We start from the raw sequence: 16,368 nt of genomic DNA, 5'->3' as shown, positions 1-16,368 counted from the left end.
CTGAAGAATAGAGTAACAAATTTTATGATTCAAGAGCAGATGGCTGGAGTACTGGAAGATAAGGTGGAGAGACATTACAAAACATGGAATCCTTGGCGCTCATATATAGGCTTGCCTCAAATTACATAGGCAATCACTGATTACCCTTATGCACATTGCTCTCTTGCAATGGATAGGAAGTTAAGAGGGCCCCAGATACCCTCATCTCTTCTTTCTTCTTTTCTACTTTCTTTCCTACTTTTCTGTCTTCTCTTTTCCTCTACTTTGAAGGGACCCTTCCCCTTCAATCTTTATCTGTGGGTTTTAGCGCCTGATTTAGCTATGTTAAATTTAAAAGTCAATGGAAAACAGCACCTTGTCAGACGATGTTACTTTGGTGTAGATGTGAGCCTTAGGCTAGACTGTTGTGCTGGTCCACCAACTTATAATATGTACATCATTATGTTCAGTTTGTTCTGTGCTAAGTCTGCAACAGACGATATATTGTATTGTGAAAATTTCAATAAACATTTTGAAAGAGAAAATCCTGCAGGGCTCGCAAGGTCCCCCTGCTCAAGAAGGCACATGTGCAGGCCCGTCTGAAGTTTGCCAATGAACACCTGAATGATTCTGTGAGTGACTGGGAGAAGGTGCTGTGGTCTGATGAGACCAAAATAGAGCTCTTTGGCATTAACTCAACTCGCTGTGTTTGGAGGAAGAAAAATGCTGCCTATGACCCCCAAAACACCGTCCCCACCGTCAAGCATGGGGGTGGAAACATTTTGCTTTGGGGGTGTTTTTCTGCTAAGGGCACAGGACAACTTAATCGCATTAACGGGAAAATGGACGGAGCCATGTATCGTGAAATCCTGAACGACAACCTCCTTCCCTCTGCCAGGAAACTGAAAATGGGTCGTGGATGGGTGTTCCAGCACGACAATGACCCAAAACATACAGCAAAGGCAACAAAGGAGTGGCTCAAGAAGAAGCACATTAAGGTCATGGAGTGGCCTAGTCAGTCTCCGGACCTTAAAGGGAAGGTTCAGGGAGGGTGGGGAAAAAATAAAAATCAATTTCCACTTACCTGGGGCTTCCTCCAGCCCGTGGCAGGCAGGAGGTGCCCTCGCCGCCGCTCCGCAGGCTCCCGGTGGTCTCCGGTGGCCGACCCGACCTGGCCAGGCCGGCTGCCAGGTCGGGCTCTTGAAGGACTTGGAGCGCAGAAGAGCCCGACCTGGCAGCCGGCCTGGCCAGGTCGGGTCGGCCACCGGAGACCACCGGGAGCCTGCGGAGCGGCGGCGAGGGCACCTCCTGCCTGCCACGGGCTGGAGGAAGCCCCAGGTAAGTGGAAATTGATTTTTATTTTTTCCCTACCCTCCCTGAACCTTCCCTTTAATCCAATAGAAAACCTATGAAGGGAGCTCAAGCTCAGAGTTGCACAGAGACAGCCTCGAAACATTAGGGATTTAGAGATGATCTGCATAGAGGAGTGGACCAACATTCCTCCTAAAATGTGTGCAAACTTGGTCATCAATTACAAGAAACGTTTGACCTCTGTGCTTGCAAACAAGGGTTTTTCCACTAAGTATTAAGTCTTTTATTGTTAGAGGGTTCAAAAACTTATTTCACTCAATGAAATGCAAATCAGTTGCTATCTTTTATTTAAGGTTATTTTTTCGATTTTCCTTTTGATGTGCCATCTGCCACTGTTAAAATAAACCTACCATTGAAATTATACTGTTCTGAGACTTTTCATTTCTTTGTCATTGGACAAACTTACAAAATCAGTGAGGGGTCAAATAATTATTTCCTCCACTGTATACCCACACTGTTTACTATACAATGGCCTCTCTTTGCTTCCTCTATGTTGCCCCTTTTATATTTAGTCTCCCAATGCCTCTGTGGTGCTCTCTTAGTGCTTCCTATGAGCTCCTTTATAGTCTTATGATTCCCCTCCATATAGAGATTGGCACTGGAAACAATCTGGGTATGTAGTATTTCACCCCTCCCAGTGCCAGTGATGATTTCAGGTGTGGTGTTTGCTTTGGAACCAGCCTTGTCAGACATATGTACCAGGTCACCAAGCTGAGAACCAGTGCACATAAAGGACACAGGAGAGCCACAATTATCACTGGAATGGGGATAAGTGTAATAGTTTACCTCAGCATTGCTTCCATCTGTTTATATCAACAGGAGGGTGGAAGGGGCGATCAGACATCCAGGAGGGCTTTCCTTATTAGTCCTCTTATATGAGCACAGGCACATGCTAGCCAGCTAACTGTGCTCATTACAGCTACAGATTTACAGTCACATTGTTATGTCAAAACGAGTACAGATGACAGATGGTACAGATGACATGAATATGCTGCAGTAATGGCACCAAGTGGTTAATAGGAGACAGGTTTTAATAGATCCCGGTCAGGTTTTCTGAATAGGTTTTGTTGTCCACCTCAGGAGAACTGTAGTAAATCAGGCCTGACTGCTTTGGCGTAAATGTCAGTTCCGGCAGGTGTCTATGTATCTTGTCCTGGCAGTGCCAAGATACTGTGCAGACATTACACTGAAAATAGCCTGCACCTCATATTTGTTCACGAGTGCAAACATTCTATACGTTTCCTGAACTAGACTGACAAGTGTTGCAAATAGTGGCTGCTTCAGCGGAGAAATCCTAGCAAGGATCAGAAGAGAACAATGTTTTTTAGTGAGTGGGTGTCAGGGGTCAGAAAGGAGCTTACAAAGATGTGAGTACTTTGTGAGCAGATATTCTAAAAAAAAATTCACAGCAAGCTTTAAAAATAGCTCTTGATCAATAATGCAAATATATTGTTATGGATTTTGTGTCTAGGAAATAGGAGGAGGCTGAAGAGCCCCTTTGTTGAAATACATCTAAAGCACAGTACCATGTCTGTACTGTTTGTCTTCACACACAGGAAGCCTGCCTATTAAATCTAACTTCAGGTGACCATAAATTCGGATTGATTTCAGACAGTTTATTGATTGGAAGCATGATCCTGCAGCTGAAAATTGTCTTTGGCTTGGCAGGGGGAGGGGGGGGGGGGCAGCAGGGGATTGAGGGCTGTGTAGCTTTGCAGCAAGCTTAGCAGGTTGACCAGGGTCATTTCTCAATCACGGTGTTTGAGGCCCCCTGCAAATCAGATTTGCGATTACGATTTTCCCTGGATGCTTAAAAATAAGAAGAAAAGCGCAGTAAAAACACAGCATGCAGTACCGATTAAAAATTACAAATTGGAATTGCATGTAAAATAGTGTAAAATTCGGAATCGCATGTAAAATCACGTCAAAATCGGAATTGCATGTAGTGTGCAAGAGACCTTACAGAAATCTGATATTAGGCGGGATATGATGCAGTCACAACTCTCTGACCACTTGCTGGATTGGGCCGCTGTGTCTCACTCTATACTAGTTTTGGTTAGAGTGGAAAGAGGTTAGGCCTGGTCCACACTGCAAGAGTTTTTTTTAGCACTAGTGATTTAAAAAGCTCTTGCTAATGCAATGCTATGGGGGATTTTTATAAAATCACATCGCTCTGGGTAGATCACACACATAGCATTACATTAGCAACAGCTTTTCAAATCGCAAGCGCTTAAAGAGACTCTAAAGCAAACAAAAATTGCTATTTTTATCTCGTGGTTCGCTTCAGTAGTCTCAGTAGAGGTAAACTGCTGCATCCCCGAGCCAAAACGAGGGCTTTAGACCCCCAAATCCTGGGGCAAAATCCCACAACTTTCTTGGTCGTGGATTTTGCTGCCAGGGGAGGCAGAGCTTTGAGCTGTAGCTCTGCCTCCACTGACGTCAAACGCCGCGCAGATCTCCACCTCTCCCCGCCCCTCTCTGTGAAGGAAGACTGAGAGGGGCGGGGAGAGGTGGAGATCCGCGGCGATTGACATCAGTAGAGGCAGAGCTACAGCAGAAAGCTCTGCCTCTTTCAGGAAGTGCTCCCCGGATCCCCCCCGGGATTTGGGGAGTTTAAAGCCCTCGTTTTGGCTCGGGGATGCTGCGGTTTACCTCTACTGAGAATACTGAAGTGAACTATGAGGTAAAAATAGCAATTTTTGTTCGCTTCAGTCTCTCTTTAAAAACAGCTTTGCGGAATTAAAGCAATCCTGAACTGAACTGAGGGGAGGCTGACATATTTATTTCCTTTTAACCACCTGAGCGGTTTGGATGAGCTTAGCTCGTTCATGACCACCGTGGTGGATTGCTCAGCCCCTGGTGGGTCTTTTTTATAATTTTTTTTTTTTTAAAACACGCAGCTAGCACTTTGCTAGCTGCGTGTTTCGTTCGATGGTCGCCGCCGCTAGCCGCTGCGAAAGAGGGCCTCCCTAGACCCTCAGCGTAGCCTGGCCAATCACTGCCAGGCTGCGCTATGGGGTGGATCGGGGCTCCCCCTGACGTCGATGACGTCATTCCGATCATCGCCATGCCGACGAGGGAATCTCTAACAGGAAATCCCGTTCAGAGCGGGATTTCCTGTTGCGTATGATCACCGGCGGTGATTGGAGGGGTGGGAGGGATGCCGCAGAGAGGGGGGAATCATGTAGCTAGCGCTAGGTTAAAAAACCCCATCCGCGGCCGAGCGCCGCAAATAATCAAAACGCCAGGGTGGTTAAACAACGCTGATAGGCTGGCTGTCCTGCTAAGCCTCTGTCTTTAATACCCCTATGCTAGGTACACACAATGCAATTTTCTGACAGATTTACTATCAGATTGATTATTTCCAACATATCCGATCTGATCTCTTATTGTTTTTTTTAATTGTTTTTCTGTTCACTTCTATGAAAAATCGATCGGAAATCAGATCGGGCTTGTTGGAAATCATTGATCTGTCAGTAAATCTGTCAGAAAATTGCATTGTGTGTACTTAGCATAATAATTTTAGGCCACTTTCACAGTAGCCGTAGCGTTCACAGTAATAGTAGGAACACAACACAATAGCTCAGGACATCGGCGCCATGCGTGATGCTCGCGTTGTGTTGGGTACAGTGAAGCATACAGTCAATAAAATGTATGCTTCAGTGCTATTGTTAACCAGGAACGATGCATGCAGTGTGTTACCATACAGCAACCGTTATTCCCAAATGCGCCTGCTGCAGTGTGAAAGTCGTAATAGGTGGTGCATTGCTACGCGGTGAGTCGCTTTACAAAAACTGTAAATGTGGCGTAAGCCATAGACCCTGAACAAGCATGCCATTCAGGTTTAGCCACATGCTTGTGGTTTCAGGTGTGTGATTCAGACACTACTGCAGCCAAAGAGATTAGCAGGAAGTAAAGGAATTCCTTACACATGGGGATAGGGACCAAGGTAAAAGTTTCAAAGACGTTCTAACCTTTAGTGAACTTTAAACCACTTCTGCTTTTTTTAGTTCCAGTTGTTCATGCATCTAAGAAACAGTAGGCGTGCTCTAGACTGGGCCCTGTGATAAGTAGGTACTCTGATATTCCTGGTAGGTGGTTGGTATTAAGACTTGTTCTCCCCAGAATTTTTTTTTCAGCCGGGTGGCATGAAATAGTAGCTGGGTGGCATGAAAAAGTAGCCGGGTGGGGCGCAATGAGAGAATGCAGGGCCTGTGCTTCTGTGTGCAAGTCTGCTTACAGAATAGGAGGTGGTGAGCCAATGACATCCGGGTGCTCACCAAAACTAGCCGGGTGGAGCACCCGGCTAAAAGAGCCTGTGAGAACACTGGACTGGTACTTGTGGTAGGGTTATTTGCTGCAGCTATACGCTATCAGTGTGACTTTTGTTTGTATTGGTCTATTGCTCTTTAACTGGGTCTAGAACATTGCACTAATGAGCACCAATCCCATAAATGTGCATTCATACGTGGCCCTGAACATACCTCCCCCTCCGAGCCACTCTCTGACCTTACCCACTGAATTCTGCCTAACCCCTGACACCTCTATCTCTAACCTTGCATCTAACGCTAAGATCTGACTTTTTAAGGCTAAATTATAAACAGCAGTCATGACAGTCTGATATAAAATCTTATCCATACTGCTGCAAAACAAACAGGAGTAACAACCCTTTAATGTTTTTCAGAATTGAAACCGTAGCAGTAGGGATGCTCGAGCATTCGGATTCCACAGAATTGAAAATTCCGGAATACCGAATTACTGCAACTCTGTAATTTTTGCCCAATCACAGAACTCAGAAGCATTGGACCAATCGGAGAATGCAGAGTTTTTCAGTGAAAATCTGTAATTTTAGACCAATCACAAGACTCGGATACCCCTGTGGTATTTTGGTTACTGTGGTAAAATAATGCATTATCTAATTGGGCCAATACTTCCGAGTCAACTCGGAAAAAAAAATACCTGGAAAGCAGAAATCCACAAAATCGATAATCTATATTGGCGGAAATCGGAATCCCTGCGGAATTGGAAATCAGTATTTCTGACCATCCCTAATCAGCAGTGTTTTCTTAGCCAGATAAGAGTGTCTTGCATTTTATTTACTTTTTAGGACATGGACTACCATATGTGTTTATTTTATTGTGTCATATCAGTTCAGCTACCCCTTTATGCCCAGTACACATGCTACTGGGTTCTTGGCCGAGGTGGTTTGGTCTGAGCTGAGAACCTAGTGTGTGTGCAACCTCCCTGATGCGACTCTGAGAGATGTGGAGTGTGATTTCCCCCCCCCCCCCTCCTTACCTCCCCCACTGGATGCTCCTTACCCCTCCATAGCAACAGGATGCAACGCAAGGCTGTAGCCATGCAACATGTCTGTACAGCACTCTGCCCTGAACTGTTGCCTATGTGATCAAGTCCTGAGACATACATGTGTACACTGATTTTAGCTTTTACCCACCCTTATCAACTGCTATCAACTATAGCAGAATCCTTACCTATGCATTCAAAGGCCTAATGCTTCTGCCAACCCTACTATAATCCTCATTGACCTATGTAACCACATAAATAAGCAATATTTATTGGTGGTGACTTTTATACTGTTATTACTCAATGCATTCAGATGCTAACACATTATTGCTTTTAGATTTCCTCGCTTTCTAATATCTCTTTCCAGAAAGCAAAACAATAAACCAGCATATGCATTATTGATTAGAGGTCCTTTTAAATGCTTCCTGTGGAGACAGATTTCAAAGTACAGTTTATTCCATTACAGCAAGCCTAGCCCAAATAAACAGGATTTGATGAAAAAAATTACATAATTAGAGGTTATAGTCAATGAAAACTTACGCCAAAGTGCTCGTTAGTTCCACAGATATTGCTTGGCAAATAATGCTGAGCATACCTGTAGCTGTGCAGATTGGGTAGTGTTTTACCTCCTTGCAGTGCTCACTATTGGTCTTATAATTGCATGAGTGGATTCAGTGACCAGTAGGCAAATACTGGAGCTCAGGCCATTCATTCTCACTTTGACTTCACATTCATTTATCCATGTAACTACTAGGGATGCTCGTTCGAATTTCCGATAGGAAATTGCATTTCCGCATCGGAAGTCGGTTATACAATTGCGGTTAATCGGATTTTCGCTGAAATCTTGGACTTTTTTGAGGAAATTATTGCCGACTTTAACATTGATTTTTTTCAAAAACTACAAGGTCTTTTTGAAAGATTTTTTTTTCCTCTTGTTTCCACTATTCTGCTTAACATACCCTGAAAATTTGTTGTGTCTAGCTCCTATGGGGGCTTTGCTAATAACCGCTAAAGTCGGTGGCCATTGACTGTAATGTAAGATGCGGAAAATCTGGATTACTGATATGCGGTATGTTGCCGAATTTAGAGGTTAACAGCAAAGCCCCCCATAGGTGCTAGACACACCGAATTTTCAGGCTATGTTAAGAGTAAGATTGGGAACAAGAAGAGAAAAAAATCTTTCAAAAAGACCTTGTAGTTTTTGAGAAAATCAATGTTAAAATCGGCTAAAATTTCCTAATTAATCTGCATCAGAATGCGGAAATCGGTAGCGGAAAGCAGAATTGGTAGCGGTGGTCGGCAATGGCGAAATGCGGATTTTCCGCGAAGCAAAAATTGGCAATTCCGACCATCCCTGGTAACTACAGAATATTTTGATGTGCAGTTTTCACCTCTGTTTTCTGTAGCTGTTAACCAGATCTTTGACAGGTTTGCTTTGCTGATTACAATAAGGAAATGCCTCAGATGTGTACAAATGCTCAAGAATAGTGGACCAGTTGTCTCTTATGTAGGACAGGAAGTAGGTGCTTGTAGCTATTGACGTGTGTTAGTAGTACCGAGTGCTTTGGATTGTATGGATTGTTGTTCTACAAGACTGCAGCCTAAAATGAGAAAGAGAAACCTTACTGGCTAAAGTTAGAGCAGGTGGAGTAGCAAGTGACAAAGGAGGCTAGAAGGCGCAGAGTCATGTGCTGCAGCAGGTGTGTGCGCACAGAGAACAAGCTGAAGAAGGGAAGGAATGGACCGTGGTGGGCGCCGAGCTGAGTGGGAACAGAGGCTGCTTGTTAGGCTGTGGCGTCACAGAGGGTAACTTCACTGTATATTCACTATTGTGCAAGACATGGCCTACGGCAACAGAAACAAGGACATGATATTCATATTCATGTGAGATGTAAAGGAGCAGACAGTAACGGCCATCAAAGCTTAGACTGTAAGCTCTGCGGTGAAAACAGTTCTGCCACTGTCTGTGCAGATGATGCAATGTCTGCTATGCAGTCATGATTTCAGTGCAGTAACACTTTTATTGCTAAGAACAAAAATTGGACGTATCATTAATTCCTGATGGCCAGTTGTTGAGCCATTCCAAAGGTTGCCCCCTTGCTTACCAATATCTGTTTGTGTAGAGAGCTCTGTACCAGCCAGTATTGTTTCCAGCTGATATTGTACTGATAACAAACTGATAAAAACTCAGGTTAAATATTAGTGTTTTTGACATGCAGAAGAAAGCAGCGATTGCTACTGCAGTTTAAGTTTCTTAGTTATTGTTCACTGACATTATTAACTTCTCATTATGTTGCCCTGTTTCAATGCTTGTGTTTCTTTGTGTTGCAGACAGTAAAGGCAGGCCGCGGTGACCCAGTGCTGGCTGCTCACCATGCCGGGGATTGTTGTGTTCCGCCGGCGCTGGTCTGTGGGCAGCGATGATTTGGTGCTGCCAGGAATCTTCCTATTTGTACTGCATAGCACCTGGTAAGTGGCAAAACCGCATACCTCAATGACCACTGTTTGCCAGTAAAAAAGGATTTAGTGTATATACTATGCAAAGTTTACTGTGCAATATCTGCCAATTTTGTTTGAATAAAATCTGTAATTGTTATGTTTCATTACTAGTTCAAAATATTATTTCTTATTTAGCTTTGTTTATACCACCATTTAAAGTGAACCACAGACGAAGCACCCTCCTGTATTTTATCGTATATATCAGTGGGAACATTAGAGAAAACACCTACCCTGCTCTCTGCTTCATCCTTCACTGCTCAGCCTGCTTGTTACCAGCCCTGATAAAATCCCAGAATCAGCATTCAGTCTGGCTTTGCTCAGGAATCATTATAGCTGAGTCATTATAGCAGAGCCAGAAGGGGGCAGGCTTGGGCTTGAAAAGACATCAGAGAAGACAGACTCTGCTATAATGATTCCTGAACAAAGCTAGACTGAATGCTCAGTCTGGGATTTTATCAGGGCTGATAACCAGCATGCTGAGCAGTGAAGAATGAAACAGAGAGCAGGATAGGTTTTTTTCTCTAATGTTCCCACTGATATAAATATGGTAAAATACATAAGGGTGCTTCGTCTCTGGTTCACTTTAAGCACTTAACACCTTCCCTGCCTGAACAGCTAGCATACATTGAATCAGAATCAGATTTATTTCGCCAAGTGCAGCAGTTGCCACACTCGGAATTGTTTGTGGTACACATCGGCATAGAGCATAGTACAAAGCGGCAAAAACATAGTAGTGCAAAGCATGCAATGACGAACAGACAAAGAACTGTCTCTCACCTGCAGAACCACCACTTACCTGCTTTTTTGCCTACATGACCAATCATGAATTAACACCATTGCTCCCTACACAGCCACCACACACTCAATTCATTGTCTATCTGCATAGCCACCTTTCCTGCACAGCAACAACACATAGATGTGCTTTTCTGTGTGCCCAGCTAGTATACTTTAAACCATTTATCTCCTTGCAAAGCTGTCATGCAACATGCCATTTTTTTGCATGCATACACAGAAACCTTTGCCTGCCTACACAGTCACCTTTCACTTAGGAACCTCTCTGCACAGCCGCCTTACACTGAAGCGCTTCTCTGCACAGCCACCTTACACTGAAGCGCTTCTCTGCACAGCCACCTTACACTGAAGCACTTCTCTGCACAGCTGCTTACACTGAAGCACTTCTCTGCACACCCACCTTACACTGAAGCGCTTTTCTGCACAGCCACCTTACACTGAAGCACTTCTCTGCACACCCACCTTACACTGAAGCGCTTTTCTGCACAACCACCTTACACTGAAGCACTTCTCTGCACACCCACCTCACACTGAAGCGCTTCTCCGCACAGCCACCTTACACTGAAGCGCTTCTCTGCACAACCACCTTGCACTGAAGCGCTTCTCTGCACAGCCACCTGACACTGAAGCGCTTCTCTGCATAGCTGCTTACACTGAAGTGCTTCTCTGCACAACCACCTTACACTGAAGTGCTTCTCTGCACAACCACCTTACACTGAAGTGCTTCTCTGCACAACCACCTTACACTGAAGTGCTTCTCTGCACAACCACCTTACACTGAAGTGCTTCTCTGCACAACCACCTTACACTGAAGTGCTTCTCTGCACAACCACCTTGCACTGAAGCGCTTTTCTGCACAGCCACCTCACACTGAAGCACTTCTCTGCACAATCACCTCACACTGAAGCGCTTCTCTGCACACCCACCTCACACTGAAGCGCTTCTCTGCACAGCCGCCTTACACTGATGCGCTTGTCTGCACAGCCGCCTGACACTGAAGCGCTTCTCTGCACAACCACATTACACTGAAGCACTTACCTGTACAGCCAGCTTACACTGAAGCACTTCTCTGCACTTCTCTCCTGGTGCCATTGTTGCGGCGGCAGCTCCTTTGTTTGAATCCCCCGCCGCGGGGTACTTCAGAAGCCGAGTCCTCATGAAGACAGGCAGCTCCATACTACGCATCTGTGAGAGCACTTGCGCGTGCGCCGTATGGAGCGGCCCATCTTCGGGAGCACTTGGGCTCCCAAAGACTTCAAAGCCTTCCTTCGGCGGTAAAGATAGCAGCAGTATTTGACCAAATTGGTCAAATACTGCTACGGGGAATCCTGCGCTGTAACAGGGACCAGGAGAGGAGAGGGAAGGCTTTTTTATAGGACCCAGAGCCTTCCCTCTCCTTAGGTAATATCCGGATTTTTTTTTTTTTATTATTTCTGTTCCCAATGACTTTGTTTTGTTTTGCCACTGTGGCTTTTGAAGCAGCAATGACTTGGTACACATCAGAGAAGACAGACTCTGCTATAATGATTCCTGAACAAAGCTAGACTGAATGCTCAGTCTGGGATTTTATCAGGGCTGATAACCAGCATGCTGAGCAGTGAAGAATGAAACAGAGAGCAGGATAGGTTTTTTTCTCTAATGTTCCCACTGATATAAATATGGTAAAATACATAAGGGTGCTTCGTCTCTGGTTCACTTTAAGCACTTAACACCTTCCCTGCCTGAACAGCTAGCATACATTGAATCAGAATCAGATTTATTTCGCCAAGTGCAGCAGTTGCCACACTCGGAATTGTTTGTGGTACACATCGGCATAGAGCATAGTACAAAGCGGCAAAAACATAGTAGTGCAAAGCATGCAATGACGAACAGACAAAGAACTGTCTCTCACCTGCAGAACCACCACTTACCTGCTTTTTTGCCTACATGACCAATCATGAATTAACACCATTGCTCCCTACACAGCCACCACACACTCAATTCATTGTCTATCTGCATAGCCACCTTTCCTGCACAGCAACAACACATAGATGTGCTTTTCTGTGTGCCCAGCTAGTATACTTTAAACCATTTATCTCCTTGCAAAGCTGTCATGCAACATGCCATTTTTTTGCATGCATACACAGAAACCTTTGCCTGCCTACACAGTCACCTTTCACTTAGGAACCTCTCTGCACAGCCGCCTTACACTGAAGCGCTTCTCTGCACAGCCACCTTACACTGAAGCGCTTCTCTGCACAGCCACCTTACACTGAAGCACTTCTCTGCACAGCTGCTTACACTGAAGCACTTCTCTGCACACCCACCTTACACTGAAGCGCTTTTCTGCACAGCCACCTTACACTGAAGCACTTCTCTGCACACCCACCTTACACTGAAGCGCTTTTCTGCACAACCACCTTACACTGAAGCACTTCTCTGCACACCCACCTCACACTGAAGCGCTTCTCCGCACAGCCACCTTACACTGAAGCGCTTCTCTGCACAACCACCTTGCACTGAAGCGCTTCTCTGCACAGCCACCTGACACTGAAGCGCTTCTCTGCATAGCTGCTTACACTGAAGTGCTTCTCTGCACAACCACCTTACACTGAAGTGCTTCTCTGCACAACCACCTTACACTGAAGTGCTTCTCTGCACAACCACCTTACACTGAAGTGCTTCTCTGCACAACCACCTTACACTGAAGTGCTTCTCTGCACAACCACCTTACACTGAAGTGCTTCTCTGCACAACCACCTTGCACTGAAGCGCTTTTCTGCACAGCCACCTCACACTGAAGCACTTCTCTGCACAATCACCTCACACTGAAGCGCTTCTCTGCACACCCACCTCACACTGAAGCGCTTCTCTGCACAGCCGCCTTACACTGATGCGCTTGTCTGCACAGCCGCCTGACACTGAAGCGCTTCTCTGCACAACCACATTACACTGAAGCACTTACCTGTACAGCCAGCTTACACTGAAGCACTTCTCTGCACTTCTCTCCTGGTGCCATTGTTGCGGCGGCAGCTCCTTTGTTTGAATCCCCCGCCGCGGGGTACTTCAGAAGCCGAGTCCTCATGAAGACAGGCAGCTCCATACTACGCATCTGTGAGAGCACTTGCGCGTGCGCCGTATGGAGCGGCCCATCTTCGGGAGCACTTGGGCTCCCAAAGACTTCAAAGCCTTCCTTCGGCGGTAAAGATAGCAGCAGTATTTGACCAAATTGGTCAAATACTGCTACGGGGAATCCTGCGCTGTAACAGGGACCAGGAGAGGAGAGGGAAGGCTTTTTTATAGGACCCAGAGCCTTCCCTCTCCTTAGGTAATATCCGGATTTTTTTTTTTTTATTATTTCTGTTCCCAATGACTTTGTTTTGTTTTGCCACTGTGGCTTTTGAAGCAGCAATGACTTGGTACACATTGTATGTTCAAAAATACATATACTGCAGTACTAGATAAGATTCCTACATGTAAACAAACTGCACATTTGTAATGTGTACAGATGTCCAATTTTCCTGTCACTGAAAATTCCTCACCGGATTTGACATCTTAGGAAGGGATGACGCAGGCTAGCCATTCATCGCCATTTGTTTTCATTCATTTGGCAAATATAAATATTTTACAGAATTTTACAATGTATATCATTTCAAGGTTTTTATGGTTGCATCCGCCAGCTGCCATCTGTTTACTATTAGTGTTTGGATATGCTGAAGTCTCATGAAATAATTATCAGATCCTCCCCCACTCTATGGTCTCTCTCTCTCTCTCTCTCTCTCTCTCTCTCTCTCTCTCTCTCTCTCTCTCTCTCTCTCTCTCTCTCTCTCTCTCTCTCTTTTTCTTTTAATTGTTTTCCATTTCTGGTCTACATATTCCTATTCTGTATAATTCCCATTGGGTTTGCTCATAAAATGTTGGGATATCATTAGGACTTAATCACATTTGTGCTGACTGATCACCTGTTTATTTATATGAATGCCAGAGTCCCACTTCCCAAATTTCTGAGGTGAGAAAGGAGGATGCTTTTCAGTGCAGACATATTTGGGCAAAAGACCCCACCACTGTTACACCTTCATCATGCCTCCAGCCATGCTCCTATTATACCACCAGTCACACCTTCATCTTACTTTCATCATGCCTCCAGGCGCACCTTCATCACGCCTCCAGTCACACCTTCATCATGCCTCCAGGTGCACCTTCTTCACGCCTCCAGGCGCACCTTCATCATGCCTCCAGGCGCACCTTCATCACATCTCCAGTCACACCTTCATCACACCTCCAGTCACACCTTCATCACACCTCTAATCACATATTCACCTTGCTTTCATCATACCTCTAGCCATACTCCCGCTATACTACCAGTCACATTTCCAGTCACACCATCAAATCTCCTGACTCCCCATCATCATGGTTTCATCACACTTCCGGTCACATTCTCATTTAATCACGTATTATTGCGCTTCACTGGTCTGAAGCTCTTTCCTCCCTCCTCGCATATGCAATTTCTTGTATGCTTTGATTCTGATAACATATAGAGCTTGGTCCTGTGAGCAGCACTCAGAAGTTAACATAAGCAGTTCTGCCTTTTCTCATAGCCCCTCTCCACAGGAGCGGCCAAGACTGACTTCTGTATAGCAAAGTGCAGCCAGCCAGACTTTGTACCCTCCTGAATTGTGAGGGTCACAATGGCTGTACTTGTTTTATAACATCCTGCACAGCAGCTACGTTCCCAAATAACTTGGGAAGTATGTAATCACAGTTCCTCCAGCTCTGATAAGGGGAGGAAAGGGGCTGCAAACCCCACAGCTTCTCTTGGTATTGTGTAAAATTCTGCCACTAAGGCCTGACTATCAAAATGTAAAAATGTTTCAAATGACATTGTCAATATTTAAAAATAAAACATAACATGGTGCAATTTAATACACTGAAATACCATTGGATGTGTTAGTTTATCAGGCAGTTTGTATTTTCATTGTAATGTTAATTTTATAGCCCAGCTCCAGAAATAGTTTAGTGTATTACGGTTGGCTTACTGAGTTACCCCCGACTGTACCTCCTGCCACTCGCCACTAAGCCTCAGTGTGGCCTCTTCATGTTCCACACATCTTCCTGTACCTCCTGCCACTCGTCACTGAGCTCCAGTGTGGCCCCTTCATATTCCACACATCTTCCTGTACCTCCTGCCACTCGCCACTGAGCTCCAGTGTGGCCTCTTCATGTTTCACACATCTTCCTGTACCTCCTGCCACTCGCCACTAAGCTCCAGTGTGGCCTCTTCATGTTCCACACATCTTCCTGTACCTCCTGCCACTCGCCCCTGAGCTCCAGTGTGGCCTCTTCATGTACCACACATATCCATGTACCTCCTGCCACTCTCCACTGAGCATCAGTGTGGCCTCTTCATGTTCCACACATCTCTGTGTACCTCCTGCCACTCGCCACTAAGCTCCAGTGTGGCCTCTTCATGTTCCACACATCTCCGTGTACCTCCTGCTACTCGCCACTGAGCTCCAGTGTGGCCTCTTCATGTACCACACATATCCGTGTACCTCCTGCCACTCGCCACTGAGCATCAGTGTGGCCTCTTCATGTACCACACATCTCTGTGTACCTCCTGCCACTCGCCACTGAGCTCCAGTGTGGCCTCTTCATGTACCACACATCTTCCTGTACCTCCTGCCACTCGCCACTGGGCTCCAGTGTGGCCCCTTCATGTTCCACACATCTCCGTGTACCTCCTGCCACTAGCAACTGAGCTCCAGTGTGGCCCTTTCATGTTCCACACCTCTCCCTGCACCTCCTTCTACTCGCCACTGAGCTCCAGTGTGGCCTCTTCATGTACCACACATATCCGTGTACCTCCTGCCACTCGCCACTGAGCATCAGTGTGGCCTCTTCATGTTCCACACATCTCTGTGTACCTCCTGCCACTCGCCACTGAGCTCCAGTGTGGCCCCTTCATGTTCCACACCTCTCCCTGTACCTCCTTCTACTCGCCACTGAGCTCCAGTGTGACTCCTTCATGTTCCACACCTCTCCCTGCACCTCCTGCCTTTCACCACTGAGCTCCAGTGTGGCTCCTTCATGTTCCACACCTCTCCTTGCACCTCCTGCCACTCTCCAGTGTGGCCCCTTCATGTTTCACATCTCTCCCTACACCTCCTGCCACTCACCACTGGGCTCCAGTGTGTCCTCTTCATGTATCACACCTTTCCCTGTACCCCCTGCCTTTCACTACAGGGCTCCAGTGTGGCCCCTTTATGTACCACACCTCTACCTGCACCTCCTGCCACTCACTACAGGGCTCCAGTGGGCCCTTTCATGTACCACAACTCTCCTTGCACCTCCTGCAATATGCAATGCCACTGAACTCCAGTGCGGCTCCTTCATGTTCCACACATCTCTGTGTACCTCCTGCCTCTTGCCACTGAGCTCCAGTGT

General features: G+C 45.9%; 1 protein-coding gene across 3 annotated transcripts in view; it reads left to right on the top strand.

Moving 5' to 3' along the window:
* The window catches only part of DAGLA (diacylglycerol lipase alpha), a 153,824-nt gene that overhangs the window by 65,403 nt on the left and 72,053 nt on the right, over positions 1 to 16,368 (top strand). For all 3 annotated transcript variants that reach the window (XR_011024755.1, XM_068260428.1, XM_068260429.1), the window contains exon 2: positions 8,986 to 9,123. Coding sequence is in view for 2 of the 3 variants with exons in the window: in XM_068260428.1 (XP_068116529.1) it covers positions 9,029 to 9,123 (95 nt within the window). In the remaining variant the exon portion in view is untranslated. The remainder of the gene's footprint in view (positions 1 to 8,985; positions 9,124 to 16,368) is intronic.

This window comes from Hyperolius riggenbachi, chromosome 11 (assembly GCF_040937935.1).
Source record: "Hyperolius riggenbachi isolate aHypRig1 chromosome 11, aHypRig1.pri, whole genome shotgun sequence".
NCBI lineage: Eukaryota > Metazoa > Chordata > Amphibia > Anura > Hyperoliidae > Hyperolius > Hyperolius riggenbachi.
The sequence above is the reverse complement of the archived record's forward strand: the minus strand, read 5'-3'. Positions and strand labels throughout refer to the sequence as shown.